Genomic DNA, 19,183 nt, shown 5'->3' with positions numbered 1-19,183 from the left:
ACCCCTTCCTCAAACCATATATAAAAATGAACTCAGACTGGATTAAAGACCAAGGTGTAAGAGGTGAAACTATAAGTCCCCTAGAAGAAAACACAGGGGTATAGCTTTGTGACCTTGGATTTAGCAGTGGTTATCTAGATATAACAACACAAGCATGTCAAGAAAGAAAAAACTAGATAAATGGACTTGATCCAAATGAAAAACCTTTGTTCTTTTAAGGTCACTATCAAGAAGTGAAAAAGCAAGTCCATAGAATGGGAGCACATATCTGAGAATCATATTTCTGATTTGAGACTTGTATCTAAACTATATTAACAACTCAGCCCTGGCTGGGTAGCTCAGTCATTAGGGCAACATACCAATACACCAAAGTTGTGAGTTCAATCCCTGGTCAGGGCACAAAGTAATGCATAAGTTAAGTGGAACAACAAATCAGTGTTTCTCTCTCTCTCCCTTCCTCTCTCTAAAAACAATCAATAAATTTTAATCTTACTCATGAAGAAAAAAGATATAAAACAGTTCTGGTTCAATTTTGATTAAAATCACCATAGATCTTAGAGAAAGTTAAAACATAGTAAAAAGATATGAGTGATTTAATGCCAACAAACTTGAACATTTAAACAACATGGCGTATTCCTGAAACAATACAACTTATCCAAACTGACTGTTTTTGGTAAAATCTGAATATTTTGTATTTGTTGAGATCTTAAAATTAGTGGATAGTAATGCCTTTTGAATTCATAATTGAAAATCTCCCCCATTCACAAATCCAAAAAGTTAAAAAATCAAAAAAACAACACTACAGCCTAACTGGGTGGTGGCACAGTGGATAGAGCGTCAGACTGGGATGAGGAAGGACCCAGGTTTGAGACCCCGAGGTCTCCAGCGTGAGCGCGGGCTCATCTGGTTTGAGCAAAGCTCACCAGCTTGGACCCAAGGTCGCTGGCTCGAGCAAGGGGTCACTTGGTCTGCTGCAGCCCCACGGTCAAGGCACATATGAGAAAGCAGTCAATGAACAACTAAGGTGTCGCAATGAAAAACTAATGTTTGATGCTTCTAATCTCTCTCCGTTCCTGTCTGTCTGTCCCTATCTATCCCTCTCTCTGACTCTCTGTCACTGTAAAAAATAAAAATAAATAAATAAAAAAACCAACACTTCAGTGCTAAAGGAAAAAATAATACTCTTTCAGGGAATGAAAAAGAGGGACTGCTTCTTAGTTGTTTTACATCGAAGCCTGGAAAGGACACAGAAGGAGGGACTATTACAATCTGATGTCACTCATGACCACTCATGAGCGGTGCTGTAAAAAGTAAACATTAGCAAGCTGAAATATTAGTAAACGTAATTTAACAATATTTAAGAATAATAATACATTATAAACAAGCTGGGTTTATTCTAGGAATGCAAAATTGGCTTAACTCTTAAAAAATTGATTTATATAGCCTAACCTGTGGTGGCGCAGTGGATAAAGCACTGACCTGGAACACTGAGATTGCTGGTTCAAAACCCTGGGCTTGCCCGGTCAAGGCACATATGACAAGCATCAATGAACAGCTAAAGTGAAGTAACCATGAGTTGACTTCTCACTTCACTCTCCTCCCAAAATCAATAAATAAAATAAAAAAAAATCAACTTATATAATCACATTAAAAGGAGAAAAAAAATCATATAATCACCTTAATATATAGATGCACAGTAGAAATTTGATAAAATTTAACATTTATTCCTGATAAATATGCAGCAAAAATCACACACTCAACACTGCAGAGTATTGAGGAAGAAATTGTCTTTTCAGTAAATGGTGCTGGCAAAAAATGAAACTGACCCTTATTTCACACCATAGTCACAAATCTAGAATCCCTTAGAATTTATTATAGGAGAAACATTTCATGACCTGGGTTTGATGAAGATTTCTTAAACAGGACACATAAAGCACTAACTATAAAAGAAAAGATTGGTAAACGGCACTATAGTAAAGTAAAAACAAAACAAAACTGTGCATTAAGAGAACGCAAGGTAGGCCCTGGCCAGTTGGCTCAGTGGTAGAGCGTCGGCCTGGCATGCGGAAGTCCCAGGTTCAATTCCTGGCCAGGGCACACAGGAGAAGCGCCCATCTGCTTCTCCACCCCTCCCCCTCTCCTTCCTCTCTGTCTCTCTCTTCCCCTCCTGCAGCCAAGGCTCCATTGGAGCAAAGATGGCCTGGGCGCTGGGGATGGCTCCTTGGCCTCTGCCCCAGGCGCTAGAGTGGCTCTGGTAGCGACAGAGCGATGCCCCGGATGGGCAGAGCATCGCCCCCTGGTGGGCGTGCCGGGTGGATCCCCGTCGGGCGCATGCGGGAGTCTGTCTGACTGCCTCCCGGCTTCCAGCTTCAGAAAAATACAAAAAAAAAAAAAAAAAAGAGAACGCAAGGCAAATTGTAGAGTGGGAACATATCAGCTGATGAAGAGATTTCATCCACAGTATATAGGGAATTCTTAAAAATTAACAGAAAAAGACAGACATGCAAGACATGAGTAGGTGTTTCTCAAAAGAGGACATCCAGGTGCCAAAAAAGGCAAAAAACAAACAAACCCAAAACAAAAAACAAACAAAACCTTAGGTTAAGTATCCCACCTCAATAGCAATGAGGGCAATGCAGTTAAAATCGTGACCTACTACCACACATCCACAGTCATTAAAACAAAACAGACTGCCAGGACCATTTATTCGCAAGGTAAGGACCATTGGGAACACTCAAACACTGTTGGTGGGACTGTAAATTTGTACAGCCACTTTAGAAAACTAGTTAATCACTAAAGTTGAACATATACCCTCTAACACTTAGAAAGTTGAAAAAGAGGATCTAGCAACGGATACTTAGAGAAATGGCATAAGAATAAAAAAGGTGAGTTCAGAAGCTGACTAGGTATTACTTTATTGCCTCTCAGCTCCAAATGCCCTTTGCTCCACTTGTGATTCTGGAAGTGTATTCCATAAACTCCATTTCTACCTTGCCAGCTGGCTCGATACTGGGCTCTGCCACTAGAAGGTGCTGGAGAGACTGCAAGAGCAGAAGAGGGAGAAGAAAGGACTTCCTTTCTTCAGTGTTGGTCTATTCCTGGTGGCCCGACAGGGTCCTGGCAGTGTGAGCCTTGCCCTGCTCGGGGGTTTCAGTCTCAGCCTTGCAGCCCTCCCCCTCTGACTTGCTGAGTTCCTTGTTCAGCTTTCTTGCGCCATGGTAGGTCGTGGCTACTGGGTACACGTTCGAGTTCTCCAGTGGTTGACCACCTTTACCTTGTTAACAAGGGAGAATAGGAACAAACGGGTAAGCCACGCATAGAGAAAAGGAGGTTTCTCCTTTTAGAAGTTTTCCACATAATAAATGAAAAAGAGATGATTGAATTAGAATGCAGTAGTCCCCTCTTATCTACAGGGAGGATACCGTGGGCGCCTCAAACTGCACACAGTACCAAACCCTACATATAGAGTAGGTGTTTCCGATGCATTCATACTTACGATAAAGTTTATCAACTAGACACAGTAAGAGTTAGTCACTAATAATAAAATAGAACAGTATGACAATATACTATAATAAAGGGTGAATGTGGTCTCTCTTTCTCTCAAAATATCTTACTGTACTGTCCTCACCCTTCCTCTTGTGATGAGATGTGAGATGACAGAAGACCTACGTGATGACATGGAAGGGAGGCGAAGGACACAGGCACTGGACACAGTGTTCGGCTACGGCTGACCTGCTGGCAGTATGTCAGAGGAGGATCACTCGCTTCTGGTGATCCTGAGTCAGTGAGCCGTGACGATGTCAGTGGTTAGATGTCAGGAGCAGCTGAGGTTGATGGTTGGGGAAGTTGAATATTTTTAGACCATGGTTGACCTCAGGTAACTTAAACCATGGAAAGCAAAATCATGGGTAAGGAGGGGACCACCCTGTGACTTTTGTAACTCCTTTGCTGACACTACCAAGGCAACTTAGTAGATGAATATGATACCACTCGTGAGTTGCTCCCCCCTCAAAAAGTAAAAGAAAAGAAAAAAAGAGAACCTGAATCCAATTAAGCTTCTAAAGACTAATTTATGGGAAGCTCAAAAGACAGGGATGTGTGAAACTACACCCTAGGGAAGCAATTAGCAAAATCCAGATTGTGGGAAATGCTAGTAGTACAAATCACCAAGTTTCGTTAAGCAATAAATGTTAAGAAAAATGGAAATGGAACCTTTAGATAAAAAGAAATTTAAAATAAGACATTTTGATTCAAACAAACTATAGAAAAATTTTGACATGCGCGACTTGGGAAATTTGAGCCATGATTAGATCCCATTATTATTTAATAATTAGAAATTACTTTAAAATTTTTTTGAGGTTATATTTTAAAAGATGTTCCTATCTTTTAGAGATATATGGTGAAATATTTATCGATTCAAAATAACCTTGAGGCCTGACCTGTGGTGGTGCAGTGGATCAAGCGTCGACCTGGAAATGCTGAGGTCGCCGGTTCGAAACCCTGGGCTTGCCTGGTCAGGGCACATATGGGAGTTGATGCTTCCTGCTCCTCCCCCCATCTCTCTGTCTCTCTAAAATGAATAAATAAAATAAAAAAAAAATAACCTTGGGGTGGTGGAAGTGGGTGATGTGGATGAAACAAGATTGGGCATGAATGGTTCACTGTCGCAGCTCCATGATTAGTACTTGGGAATTTATTATTTATTATGGCTATTTTTGTATCTGTTTGAACTTTTCCAATAAAAAGTTAAAATAGGGGAAAAACAAAAAAGCTCAGTTGATTAAAAAAATTCAAAAGAGACAGAACAGGAAGAGGGGAAAATGGATCAGGCAAGAGAAAGTGGTGGGTAGGGCCATTTCAGGAGTGACTCCTCAGCAGGGGAGGGGGTGTGAGCCGCTGCGGAGGTGGAGGCTGGCCTTTAGCTGGGGCACAGAGAGTTATCACCTGAGGGAGGGCAGACTTAAGTGAGAGGAGGAGGAGAGAGAGAGAGACAGACTCCCGCATGCGCCGGACCGGGATCCACCTGGCAACCCCCATCAGGGGCTGATGCTCTGCCCATCTGGGGCCATGTTCACAACTGAGCTATTTTTTAGCACCTGGGGCAATGTGCTCAAACCATTTGAGCCATGGCCACGGGAGGGGAAGAGAGAGAGAATGAGAGAAGGAGAAGAGAGAGGGGGAAGGGTGGAGAAGCAGATGGTCACTTCTCCTGTGTGCCCTGACCTGGAATTAAACCTGGGACATCCACACTCTACCACTGAGCCAACTGGCCAGGGCCAAACTCTTAAACTAAATTTCAAGGTCCCTAGGGGACTTTACATTGTGCCTCATAAGTAAGTACTACTGATACCTATTTTTTTCTGGGAAGATAGAATATAAAAAAAGACTTTAAAAAAATGGGACAGGGAAATAAGCATTACTGAGTATTCAGTGTACACGAGGCACCATGCTGATAAGCTTAACTACTTTATCTCAGTCTTACCACAATTTGATGAGGTAGGCTTTACTATCCCATTTATGAATAAGGAAATGAAGCTTCGAGAGAGTAAGTCACACAGCTAGTACATAGTGAAATCAGGAGTCAAATTTGGGTATCTCTGCCTCCAAAGCCATTTCCCTCCACTATAGCCGACTGCTTTAAGTGTAATCTGAAGTTCAGAATGGAAAACTTAATTATATTTTATGTCCAAGATATGTAACCTTTTCCCTGGCCAGACAGCTTGGTTGGTTAGAGCTTCATCCCAAAATGCAGAGGTGGTCGGTTCGATCCCTGGTCAGGGCACATACAGGAACAGGTCGATGTTCCTGTCTCTTCTTTTCCTCTCTCATTAAAATCAATAAATAGGCCCTGGCCGGTTGGCTCAGTGGTGGAGCGTCGGCCTGGCGTGCGGAAGTCCTGGGTTCGATTCTGGCCAGGGCACACAGGAGAAGCGCCCATCTGCTTCTCCACCCCTCCCCCTCTCCTTCCTCTCTGTCTCTCTCTTCCCCTCCTGCAGCAAGGCTCCATTGGAGCAAAGATGGCCTGGGCGCTGGGGATGGCTCCTTGGCCTCTGCCCCAGGCGCTAGAGTGGCTCAGGTCGCCACAGAGCGACGCCCTGGAGGGGCAGAGCATAGCCCCCTGGTGGGCAGAGTGTCGCCTCCTGGTGGGCGTGCCGGGTGGATCCCAGTCGGGCGCATGCGGGAGTCTGTCTGACGTTCTCTCCCCGTTTCCAGCTTAAATAAAAATAAAAAAAAAATCAATAAATTAAAATAAATTAAAAAAAATATTTAACCTTCAAAATCACTCAAGTGGAGAGTAGACAGTAAGAGAATTCATGTATTAACTTTGGGAAGTTATCAAGAGAAGAATATCCTCTACATTAAAATGACTTTTAGTGGTGGTGAGGATTTAAAAATGAACAGTGATAAACAGGTATATTAATTTCAATTAATATTATACATTAAGTTTTCTGCATTTTTTCCTCCCAGATATTGAAATACTTCACGAGACATTTCTTAACATTGAATCAAAGGATAATAAGTTACAGAACGTTAAAGTGATTCTGCTGCTACCTCGCTGTTCAGGACTGGGTATTAGTAATCCAGTAGAATTTATTTTAAATGAGCATGAAGGTACTTGTTTTAATTTTTAAATTCTAAATTACTGAAATTTATTGATAATAATTTAAAAATATTATTTAAAATCATTAAAATGACAGATACATCTGATTAATGAATTGCTTCCATGTATAAAATACTATATATAAGATTCTTTATATTCATTTCCTCATTTAATCCTTAAGCCAATCCTGTGAGATATGGGCAAGGGTGATACTCAAAATATTGAATAATTGGAATAATGCAGGCAGTCAGAACAGATTCTGGCCATTGTGCTATCTAGCATATTCTGGAGCTCAACTTATAGGCATTACCATTTATCAGCATCTTATATGTGAAAAAGCTGAAACTCAGAAAGATTAATTTATTTTTATAAGGTCACACAGCTAGTTAGTAGCAGAGGCAAAACTTTTCAGATTTAGGGCTGTCTGATTCTAGAACCTATATTCTAAATACAATCCTAATTAAATCATAATCAGACTATTTCAAACTCAAGATTTCCTTAACATGTATGTTGTATGATTTGAATACCTGACTAAATATTAATTCTAGGAATATTTTATTTGCTTCCTTAATAAATTTCAAAATAGTATTTAACATTAACATTCATTGAGCACCTACATGTAAAGCACTGAGCTAAGCACTTGACTTGATTATTTCATCAAATCCTCACAAGAACTCAAAAAAGTAGTTACTCTTACTCTTATTTTTTACATACTTATTAGGCAGTAGTGCAAACCCTGGAAAAGGCTGGCGTAGTTACTCTTACCACCTTCATCTTACAAATGCAGAATCCGAGGCTTAGGGTTTGAAGTCCCCCAGAGTCATTTGATTAGTAAGTGTCAGAATCCAGATTCAAACACAACTGCTCCGACTCCAAGGTTGGCACTTTGAGTCAGTCTTTTAATCACAGCTCCACATGAACTGAAACTGACTCTTACTGTAATCCCTTATTTATACTGAAAGGCATAGATAAGGTTGACTAGAATATTAGACAAAGAAGACATTCCACTAAGATTCAGAACATAGTAACTTTTCTGTTTCTAGTAAGGACATAATTAAAAATAGAGAAAGAAAAATGGAGGGAAAGGAACTAATATTTATTGAGCAGAACTGTGTCCCAGTCAATATGCTAGATAGTGCACATGAATTATCACTTAATATTCACAATAGCTTTTTTAATTGATTTTAATTTATTGTGTTTACATAGATTCAAGTGTCCCACCGAATACATCCCTCCCAACCCCATGTTCCCCTCAACATCTCCTTTGCCCCCCTCCCCCTAATGCCCTTCCTCCTTCCTCCAGGATTTGCTTTTCTGCTCTCTATAACGCTGTGTTATGTGTATATAATTTCACCAATCTCTTTCCCTTCTCTGATCCCATCCTCTCATCCCCTTTCCTTCTCTCCGCTTTCCCTCTGGTCCCTTTGATCCTGCCTCTGCCTCTGTTCTGTTCCTCAGTTCACATTGTTCATTGGATTCCTCAATTGAGTAAGGTTATATGATACTTTTCTTTCTCTGCCTGGCTTATTTCACTTAACATAATAGTTTTCATATCCATCCATGTTGTTGCAAAAGGTAAGATTTCCTTCTTTTTCATGGCCGCATAGTATTCCGTTGTGTATATGTACCATAGCTTTTTATTCCATTCGTCCATTGTCGGACACTTGGGCTGTTTCCAGATCTTGGCTATTATAAACAATGCTGCCATAAACATTGGAGTGCATTTCTTATTTTGAATCAGTGATTTGGTGTTCTTAGGATATATTCCTAAAAGTATATTCACAATAACTTTTTAAGGACAGTGTTGTTTTATTTTATTGTTAAAATTTTATTGATTGATTTTTGATAGGGGGAGGGAGGGAGGGAGGAAGAGAGAGAGAGAGAAACATCAATTTGTTGTTTTACTTATTTATACATTCCTTGGTTAATTTTTTTTTTTTACAGTGACAGAGAGAGAGAGAGTCAGAGAGAGGGATAGATAGGGACAGACAGACAGGAACAGAGAGAGATGAGAAGCATCAATCATCAGTTTTTTGTTGCAACACCTTAGTTGTTTATTGATTGCTTTCTCATATGTGCCTTGACCGTGGGGCTGCAGCAGACCAAGTATCCCCTTGTTCGAGCCAGCGACCTTGGGTCCAAGTTGGTGAGCTTTGCTCAAACCAGATGAGCCTGCACTCAACCTGGAGACCTCGGGGTCTCGAACCTGGGTCCTCCACATCCCAGTCCGACGCTCCACTGCACCACTGCCCGGTCAGGCTCCTTGGTTAATTCTTGTATGCGCCCTGATCAGGGATTGAACCCACAATCTTTGTCTATCAGGATGACACTCTAACCCACTTAGCTACCCAGCTGGAACTAGGACAGTGTAATTTTATTATCTCTATTTTACACAGGGAAAAATCCAAGACTCAGAGAAATTTGACAAGTTGCCTAAAGTCATGTAGCTAGTAAGTAGGGAAGTTAGGATTTAAACTCAGTCAGCATGTTTTCTTTCCATTAAACTACATTATCTTTAACTGGATTTACACTATACCATGTGGAATTTTGACCTGCCGTAGAAAATGTCTTTCCAGTCAAATTAAACAGAAGAATAACTAACTCTGATGGGGGAATAGTTGGCTGAGAAAATTCCTACACTAACTGGGAAATGATCCAAGAAGAATTAGTAGTCTGACTAGTAACCAAAAGGAGAGGGGAAGAAATAGCAACGATAATAAGCTTGGCAGGCAAGAGCAGAGCTCAGAACGGTGAGACGCTGGCCTTGTCCTGGGCCACCCTGAAGTGGGAATGCGGAACTAAATAAGCCATGGGTCAAAATAAACAAGAGGCTGGGACAGCAGCCCAAAGGACATTAGAAATCATGAGAAAGGGAGAAAGTACAAATTTCCTAGGTATTTTGAGGTGACAGCATAAGCCAACAAACCTGCAAAAAGATGTGGGCTTTGGAAGGAAACTGTACTCTGAGGCGATAACAGCCACAGCGAACACGGAGCTGCTGACCTGTGACTATGGCAGCAACAGTAGCCGTAAGTTGAGGGGATGAATCCAAAAGGTTTCTTCAGACTTGGATACTGGGTGGAAGACAGCAACATGAATTTGTTTTGAAAAATTTTTAATATTTGAAAACTATTAGAACCATTGAAGAATATATGAAGTTGATCATCGCTCACAACCTGGAATTATTTTGTAATTTGATGAAAAAGGTAATTGATATGGTTTTAGAGTATTATAATGTATAAATAGCCCTTTCAAAACTGATGGATAATTTTAGAATGTAGAAAAATGTGAAATGTAAAACTAAATTGAAAAGAAATGGAGTTTCACTAACCTTTAGGGATATTACTGGAATGGGGAACAGCCAAATATGTGGTAAGAACAATCAGCTCTTATCACCCAAGGAGTTACTGAGAGGAGAATAATAATACAGAGGCTTGAAATTTGGGTTCTGTGGTCAGATTTTGGAGCTAGCATCCTGGGTCTACACTAGTACCTATGTGACCTTTAGCAAGTTGTTAATGTATGTTTAAACAGTTTGCTAAATGTTAAAAGGGTTGTTGAACAAAATAATCTATATAAAGTCCCTTCAATATGTCTTAGTTAATAATATAAAGACATATGTTAAAATTAGTTTCAGAAATTAAAATGTTACTGTAAGAGTGTCTTGATTTAATATTGAAGACATACATTTGCTTCCCTTAATTTTTTCTTCCAAAATTTCCTTTGGTAGGTTAATTTTTTTAATTGTATACTTTTGTGTTCTTTTCTCTTCAGATTAGACTATATAGCCCATCATTTCTACCTCGGAAAATAAATTTTATCTTCTTCTTTCCTCTAATAGTCCCTGCATTCTCTCTTCTGTGCCTAAGTGAGTTACTTGGCTAGTTGGATTAGCTCATTAGAGTTTGGAGAATAAAAAAAGACAGTAGTAAAATTAAAATCGCCTTTGTCAGTTTAGCCTTTAATATTTAAGTCAGCACTTTTATAGTTTTACTGTTTTCCATGAAATCTCTGATTAACAGGGAAAATGATTGGAAAATTAAATAATGGGATAATAGCAATCTATAGAGAACATCTAATAGTGATATAATGAAAAGCATTTACTTGCTCTTAGATGCAGATTTACTTAAAGATTTCTCTCAAGGAGGCACATCAGAAGACAAACTTCATGTTCTTGCTCAACAGCAATATGAACAGCTAACACACGCAATGAAATGTAAGTTTATCAGTTCAATCTTACAGTATATTGTAAAATCTTAGAAACATTAATACTTCATTTCTCTATATAATCAGGTAATGAGGTGTGAATCATAATCCCAAAACACTCGGTCTTAGCACCTTTAAGTAACTATACACACACACACACACACACTTTAAGTCTTTATAAAACATGCTTTACTATCTTTTTTTTTTGTATTTTTCTGAAGCTGGAAACGGGGAGAGACAGTCAGACAGACTCCCTCATGCGCCGGGATCCACCCTGCACACCCACCAGGGGCAAAGCTCGGCCCACCAGGGGGTGATGTTCTGCCCCTCCGGGGCGTCGCTCTGCCGTGACCAGAGCCACTCACTCTAGCGCCTGGGGCAGAGGCCAAGGAGCCATCCCCAGCGCCCGGGTCATCTTTGCTCCATTGGAGCCTTGGCTGTGGGAGGGGAAGAGAGAGACAGAGAGGAAGGAGGGCGGGGGGTTGAGAAGCAAATGGGTGCTTCTCCTATGTGCCCTGGCCGGGAATCGAACCTGTGTCCCCCGCACGCCAGGCCGACGCTCTACAGCTGAGCCAACCAGCCAGGGCCTTTACTATCATTTTAACCAGAGGCTAGCAAGCATATTGAGTTTCTTAATGCTGACGTGAAGTAGTGGTGTACATCCATGTGTTTCATCTTTTCTATCTCTTTCCTTTGGCTTTTTACTTGATGCCATTTTTCTGTTGTCACTGTGCCACCTCTAACAACTCTTGTACAGTCCAAATTTTAATCAAACTCTTATTTCTCTTAGTACTAAATAGAGAATAGAGAGATGCAATTACAGTTAAAGCCTAGATCTCTTGTAGCCTGAATAACAAGGCTCTTTGAGTATTTATATTAGTGCTTCAATCACTGCAGTTAGATTTGAGTACCATTCAGATTCTGAGTACACATGGACAGGAAATCTAAAAGTCTCTGAGAAATTATGTAAATTTTTATTAATTCAGTACATGCTTATGAAATGCCGACGCTAGACCAGGCACAAAGCTGGGTGTTAGGGATGTGAGTGTGAGTAAATCCTGACCATAAAGGCTCACAGGTAAGTGTGGGTGTCACAGGACAGAAAGAGTGGGGTGCCCGGCGTCAGCAGAGCCTAACCCTAGGCACTGAGAAGTGCGGTGGACGAATGCTGGCTACTTTATTGATAAATGGCACCACCCAGGAGAATAGGAAGCTAGTGCCCAAAAGCCCAAACTCCTCCATGACAGATAGGTGACAGATATAGGGCAAAATCTCAAGACACTGTGGATTCCGCGTCCTGTTGGGAACTGATTGGTTGGAGGTGAGGTAAAGAATAATTTCTTTAGAAATTATTTAGAAAAGCCTGAGGTCTTTTCTGGTGTCCTTTTTCCGATTTCATGGGAAAGTAGCCAGAGGGTCTTCGGATGTTACCTTTACCTGCCAGAGGTCCGGACTGTGTGATCGTTAGGGCCAGGCTCTGTCTTCTGTCGCCTTGGGGCTGCAGCTTATCCAGGAGGAAGGCTGGGTCTCTGAGGGTGTACATACAGTGTATATATAGAGAGAGTGGGATGTGATTTCTAGAACTAGTATTTAAAACTAAATTTATCCAAAGTTGTAAGGACCCTCAGTTTTATAGTGTACTGATAAATTCAGTACATAAAGATATAGCATACATGAGGTAGAAATAAAGCAAAATGTAAGGCACAGAAAGGCCGCCCTTTTGATGCTACTAACATTAATTTAAACATATAATTGTGTACATGATCTAAGAAATAAATTTGGAAGATTAGGAAGTTGGTAAATCAATTTTAGATGCTTTTTCTTACTACTCTATTTTACAATGACTCTATTTATAATTATAGCATCATCTCCTGACACCAGACCTCCTCCAGACCTGCTTTGTTGTTCCCCATAGCATTTATCACCTCCTCCAGCAGATGTAACTTCCCTATTTATGTCTTATCATGTCAATAAAACAGAAAGGAAGCTCCCCAGGGGCAGGGGTTTTTGTCTGTGTATCTCAAATGGCTGGCACAGTGCCTAATATACATAGTAGGTGCTGGATAGGTGTGAATAAATGAGTTGCAGGTAATAGCATATGTCATTTTAAAGATGAAAAATATGAGCGTTTAATTTTCCCACATTCATACAGCAGTAACAGAACCAAGATTCACATCTATATCTGTTTCTAGAGTCCTTTTAACTAGTTGTGTGATATGGCTTGTGGGAGATTGGTGGGAAGTAACAGTTTATGGTAATCTACAGCATCAATGTGTTTGTAATTAGGTTGGTCACACTGATTGAATTTTCAGTTCCCATACAATCCGGTTAGATTTACTTTAGGTTTTGGGCACAGACTCCATAACTAATGCATGCTGTCCGGGGAGCTGTGCAAACACCTAAGGAAATCATTCCCATCAAAGCCAGGTGGTGTTGGTATAGCAGTCGTTCATAAACATAGATTTGTTTAGAGTTTCTGATGGGATCATTATGTTAATTACATCTTCTTTAACTGTAGTTGCTAAAGCTCAAGCAGTTGTTTACTGCACATGTTCAGTTTATCCAGAAGAAAATGAAGCTGTTGTTAAGAAAGCACTGGAATTTCAAGATCACGGGACGAAAGTACAACCTTATAGGTAAGAAAGGATGAAATTCTTCTAAACAAGTCAACCAAATGTTTTTGAAAGAGAAAAATTATGAGTTTTTGTTTGTTTATTTTTGTGGTAGGCCCAGAGAGAGACAGAGAGAGGGACAGATAGGGATAGACAGACAGGAAGGGAGAGAAATGAAAAACATCAACTCTTTGTTGCAGCACCTTAGTTGTTCATTGATTGCTTTCTCACATGTGTGTGGGGGCTACAGCAGACCAAGTGACCCCCTTGCTCAAGCTAGTGACCTTAGGCTCAAGCTATGAGCCTTGCTCAAACCAGATGAGCCTGTACTCAAGCCGGTGACCTCAGGGTTTTGAACCTGGGTCCTCTATGTCCCAGTCTGATACTCCATCCACTGTGCCACCTCCTGGTCAGGCAAAAATTATGGTTTTCTATGTTTTATGAAGACATTCCACTTCCTTTTTGTTAGACTTTAATATACCCAAATAGCTAGTCTTCTCACAACTTGGATGTAAATTCTGTAGAGCCTTTTCAATGGCTTGGCATTTTCTTGTATACTAGATTCCTGTTGTTATTGTAAAAGCTAAAGACATTTTGACTTTGATTTGGTTGGTTTCTGGAAAAATTGACTCAAAACTTTATGTCCTAAATATTAAGTACATCCATGCATCAATAGAAGAAAAATAAGCATATAAAATAACCTGAGAAACTAGAGAGAAAGCATGTTTATTATCTGAAAGCATCCATTCCTTAGACCCTTATAGCCTTCGGCACCCAGAAGGACTGAGGTAAAAATAGCCGAAATATCTGTAATAGCTGCTGGGTAAAATGCTGGGTAAAGTAGGGAGAGAGAAGAAAAGCAGTTATACTACAGCGGAACTGTGGACAAGATAGGAGTAGGTCTAAAACTCTGTGATACCAGTTAGTTCTTTAAGACTGTGACAATTAATAAGGTATGTATTTCCAAGGGTTTTCTTTATTTTTTTTTACACTTATTGCTCATGTTTTGAACTTTTCCTTTCTTTTTCTTATTTTTCGAGAGACAAATAGGAATGGAGAGAGATGAGAAGCATCAACTTGTTTTTGTGGCACTTTAGTTCATTGATTGCTTCTCATTCGTGCCTTGACTGGGGGGCTCCAGTTGAGCCAGTGACCCCTTGCTCAAGCCAGCAACCTTGGGCTTCAAGCAAGTGACCTTGGGCTCAAGTTAGTGACCATGGGATCATGTTGCTGATCCCACACTCAAGCCAGTGACCTCAGGGAAGAGTCCCATGTCAGTGTGCTATCCACTGCACCACCACCAGTCAGGTTCCTTTAATTTTTATAAGTAGGTTCTTCATACGTATATAGTTTGCTTCCTTCTTTTAATTAAATAAAAAGAATAGTTTTTTTATTGCCCATTCATAAGTGGACATGTTAATCATACCTGTATTCTTCTTTTTTAACTTCCTTTCTGGTTGCTCACAGCCAACCTTAGTGTTCTGAGTGGTTCTCAGAATAGCATTAGCTAAATCACCACTAGTGTATATGTACCACTGCTTTTTAATTCACTCGTCCATTGTCAGACACTTGGATTGTTTCCAGATCTTGGCTATTATAAACAATGCTGCCATATACATGGGGGTACATTTCTCCTTTCAAAACATTGATGTGGTGTTCTTGGGATATATTCCTAAAAATGGGATGGCTGGGTCAAAAGGCAGTTCAATTTTTAATTTTTTTTTTGTAATTTTCCGAAGCTGGAAACAGGGAGGCAATCAGACAGACTCCCGCATGCACCCGACAGGGATCCACCCGGCATGCCCACCAGGGGGCGATGCTCTGCCCATCTGGGGTGTTGCTCTGTTGCAACCAGAGCCATCCTAGTGCCTGAGGCAGAGGCCATGGAGCCATCCTCAGCGCCCGGGCCAACTTTGCTCCAATGGAGCCTTGGCTGCGGGAGGGGAAGAGAGAGACAGAGAAGAAGAAGAGGGGGAGGGGTGGAGAAGCAGATGGGCGCCTCTCCTGTGTGCCCTGGCCAGGAATCAAACCCGGGACTCCTGCATGCCAGGCCAACGCTCTACCACTGAGCCAACCGGCCAGGGCCGATTTTTAATTTTTTGAGGAGTCTCCATACTGTTTTCTGCAGTGGCTGCACTAGTCTGCATTCCCACCAGCAGTGCAGGAGGGTTCCCTTTTCTCCACATCCTCACCAGCACTTATTCTGTGTTGTTTTGTTGATGAGCGCCATTCTGACTGGTGTGAGGTGATATCTCATTGTGCTTTTAATTTGCATTTCTCTAATGATTAGTGATGTTGAGCATTTTTTCATAGGCCTATTAGCCACCTGTATGTCTTCTTTGGAGAAGTGTCTATTTATTTCTTTTGCCCATTTTTTGATTGGATTGTTTATCTTCCTGGTGTTGAGTTTTACAAGTTCTTTATAAATTTTGGCTATTAACCCCTTATCAGATGTATTGTTGAATATGTTCTCCTATTGTGTGGTTTGCCTTCCTATTTTGTTCATATTGTCTTTGCTGTGCAAAAGATTTTTAGTTTGATATAGTCCCATTTGTTTATCCTGTCCTTTATTTCCCTTGTGCGTGGGGACAATTCAGCAAATAAATTGGTGCGAGAGATGTCGGAGAGCTTACTGCCTATGTTTTCCTCTAGAATGTTTATGGTTTCATGACTTACATTTAAGTCTTTTATCCATTTTGAGTTTATTTTTGTGAATGGTGTAAGTTGGTGGTCTAGTTTTATTTTTTTGCAGGTAGCTGTCCAATTTTCCCAACACCATTTGTTAAAGAGACTGTCTTTACTCCATTGTATGCTATTACCACCCTTGTCAAATACCAATAGTCCATAAAGGTGTGGATTTACTTCTGGGTTCTCTGTTTTGTTCCATTGATCTATATGCCTGTTCTTATGCCAGTACCAAATTGTTTTGAGTACAATGGCCTTGTAGTATAACTTGACATCCTGAAGTGTGATACCTCCCACTTTATTCCTCTTTTTAAAGATTGCTGAGGCTATTCATGTTCTTTTTTGGTTCCATATGAATTTTTGGAATATGTGTTCTATATCTTTAAAGTATATCATTGGTATTTTAATAGGAATTGCATTGAATTTATAAATTGCTTTGGGTAATATGGACATTTTAATGATATTTATTCTTCCTAACCATGAGCACGGTATATGCTTCCACTTGTTTATATCTTCCCTGATTTCTTTTATCAATGTTTTATAATTTTTCTAGTACAAGTCTTTAACCTCCTTGATTAAATTTACTTCTAGGGACTTTTTTTTTTTGTTGCAATAGTGAAGGGGATTGCTTTCTTAATTTCTCTTTCAGCCAGATCATTGTTGGTGTATAAAAGTGCCTGATTTCTGAGTATTAATTTTATATCCTGCCACCTTGCTTAATTCATTTATCAGGTCCAGTAGTTTTTTGACTGAGACTTTAGGGTTTTCTATGTACAGTATCATATCATCAGCAAATAATGATAGTTTTACTTCTTTTCCAATTTGAATGCCTTTTATTTCTTTTTCTTGTCTGATTGCTGTGGCTAGGACTTCCAGAACTATGTTGAATAGGAGTGGTGAAAGGGGGCACTCCTGCCTTGTTCCTGATCTTAAGGGGATTGCTTTTAATTTTTGCCCATTGAGTATGATGTTGGCTGTGGGTTTGTCATAGATGGCCTTTATCAGGTTGAGGTATCTTCCATGTATTCCCACTTTGATGAGAGTTTTGATCATAAATGGGTGCTGGATTTTATCAAATACTTTTTCTACATCTATTGATATTATCACGTGGTTTTTGTCCTTCCCTTTGTTTATGTGATGAATCACATTGATTGATTTGCAAATAGTATACCAATCTTGCCTTCCCAAAATAAATCTCACTTGATCATGATGTATGATTTTTTTCATGTATTGCTAGATCCGGTTTGCTAATATTTTGTTGTGAATTTTAGCATCTAAATTCATCAGGGATATTGGCCTATAGTTTTCTTTCTTTGTGATGTCTTTGCCTGGTTTTGGAATCAGAATTATGCTCGTCTCATAAAAGGAGCTAGGAAGTTTTCCCTCCTCTTGAATTTTTTGAAATAGCTTGAGAAGGATAGGAATTAGTTCTTCTTTGAATGTTTGGTAGAATTTGCCTGTGAAGCCATCTGGCCCAGGGCTTTTGTTTATTGGGTATTTTTTGATAACTGTTTCGATCTCATTTGTTGTAATTGGTCTATTTAGGTTTTCTGATTCTTCCAGATTGACTTTTTTTTTTTTTTTTAACAGAGTCAGAGAGAGGGATAGATAGGGAAGTAGGGAAGACAGACAGGAATGGAGAGAGATGAGAAGCATCAGTCATCAATTTTTCGTTGTAGCACTTTAGTTGTTCATTGATTGCTTTCTCATATGTTACTTGACTGTGGGGTTACAGCAGACCAAGTAACACCTTGCTCAAGCCAGCGACCTTGGGACCAAGCTGGTGAGCCTTGCTCAAACCAGATGAGCCTGTGCTCAAGCTGATGACCTCGGGATCTCGAACCTGGGTCCTCTGTGTCCCAGTCCGATGCTCTATCCACTGTGCCACCACCTGGTCAGGCCAGATTGATTTTTGAAAGATTGTATTTTTCAAGGAATTTGTCCATTTCACCTAGGTTGTCTAATTTTTGGGCATACAGTTCTTCATAGTATTTTCTTACAATCCTTTGTACTTATGCTCTGTCCATTGTTACTCCTTCACCCTCATTTCTAATTTTATTTGAGTCTTTTCTCTTTTTTTCTTGGTGAGCCTGGCTAAGGGTTCATCAATCTTGTTTACTTTTTCAGAGAACCAGCTCTTGGTTTCATTGATCCTCTGTATTGTTTTTTTAGTCTCTATGTTATTTATTTTCACTCTGATCACTATTATTTCCTTCCTTCTACTTCCTCTAGGCTTTACTTGCTGTTCTTTTTCTAGTTCTTTTAGTTGCAGGATTAAGTTGTCTATTTGAGCTTTTTCTAGCTTCTTAAGGTATACCTGTAATGCTATATGAACTTCCCTCTCAGGACTGCTTTTGCTGTGTCCAACAGATTTTGAGTTGTTGTATGCTCATTTTCATTTGTTTCAAGGAAATTTTTGACTTCTTCCTTAATCTTATTGTTGACTCATTCATTATTTAATAACATGCTGTTTAGTTTCCAAGTGTTTGAGTGTTTTTCAGTTTTCCTATTGTAGTTGATCTAGTTTCATGCCATTGTGGTCAGAGAAGATGCTTGATATGGTTTCAATCTTCTTAAATTTGTTGAGACTCATTTTATGCCCTAATATGTGGTCTATCCTAGAGAATGTACCATGCGCACTTGAAAAGAATGTATATTCTGCTGCTTTAGGGTGAAAGTTCTGAAGATATCTATTAAATCCAGTTGTTCTAGTGTGTGCCTTAGTCCTGCTATTCTTTGTTAATTTTCTTTCTTGAGGATCTATCCAGTGATGTTAGTGGGGTATTGAAATCCCCTACTATTGTAGTATTGCTGTTGTCCTCTCCCTTTATGTCCATCCAAACCTGCTTTATATATTTAGGTGCTCCTATATTAGGTGCATAGGTATTTATAATGGTTATATCTTCCTGTTGGATTGCTCCCTTTATCATTATGTAGTGACTTTCTTTATCTCTTACTACAGTCTTTGTTTTAAAGTCTATTTTGTCAGATATAAGTATTGCCACCCCAGCTTTTTTTTCCATTTTCATGAAACATTTTTTTCCATCCTTTTACTTTTAGTCTATGTATACCTTTTGTT

The 19,183-nt window shown here is 39.8% G+C and overlaps 1 protein-coding gene across 1 annotated transcript in view; it reads left to right on the top strand.

Annotated features, from left to right (window-relative positions):
* Positions 1–19,183, top strand: part of NSUN7 (NOP2/Sun RNA methyltransferase family member 7) — a 46,043-nt gene that overhangs the window by 18,346 nt on the left and 8,514 nt on the right. The window contains exons 8-10 of the mRNA XM_066233448.1: positions 6,469–6,612; positions 10,716–10,817; positions 13,326–13,443. Of these exons, the coding sequence (XP_066089545.1) occupies positions 6,469–6,612; positions 10,716–10,817; positions 13,326–13,443 (364 nt within the window). The remainder of the gene's footprint in view (positions 1–6,468; positions 6,613–10,715; positions 10,818–13,325; positions 13,444–19,183) is intronic.

The sequence above is a fragment of the Saccopteryx bilineata genome, chromosome 5 (genome assembly GCF_036850765.1).
Source record: "Saccopteryx bilineata isolate mSacBil1 chromosome 5, mSacBil1_pri_phased_curated, whole genome shotgun sequence".
Classification (NCBI taxonomy): Eukaryota; Metazoa; Chordata; class Mammalia; order Chiroptera; family Emballonuridae; genus Saccopteryx; species Saccopteryx bilineata.
This window is presented reverse-complemented; position numbering and strand designations above follow the sequence as displayed.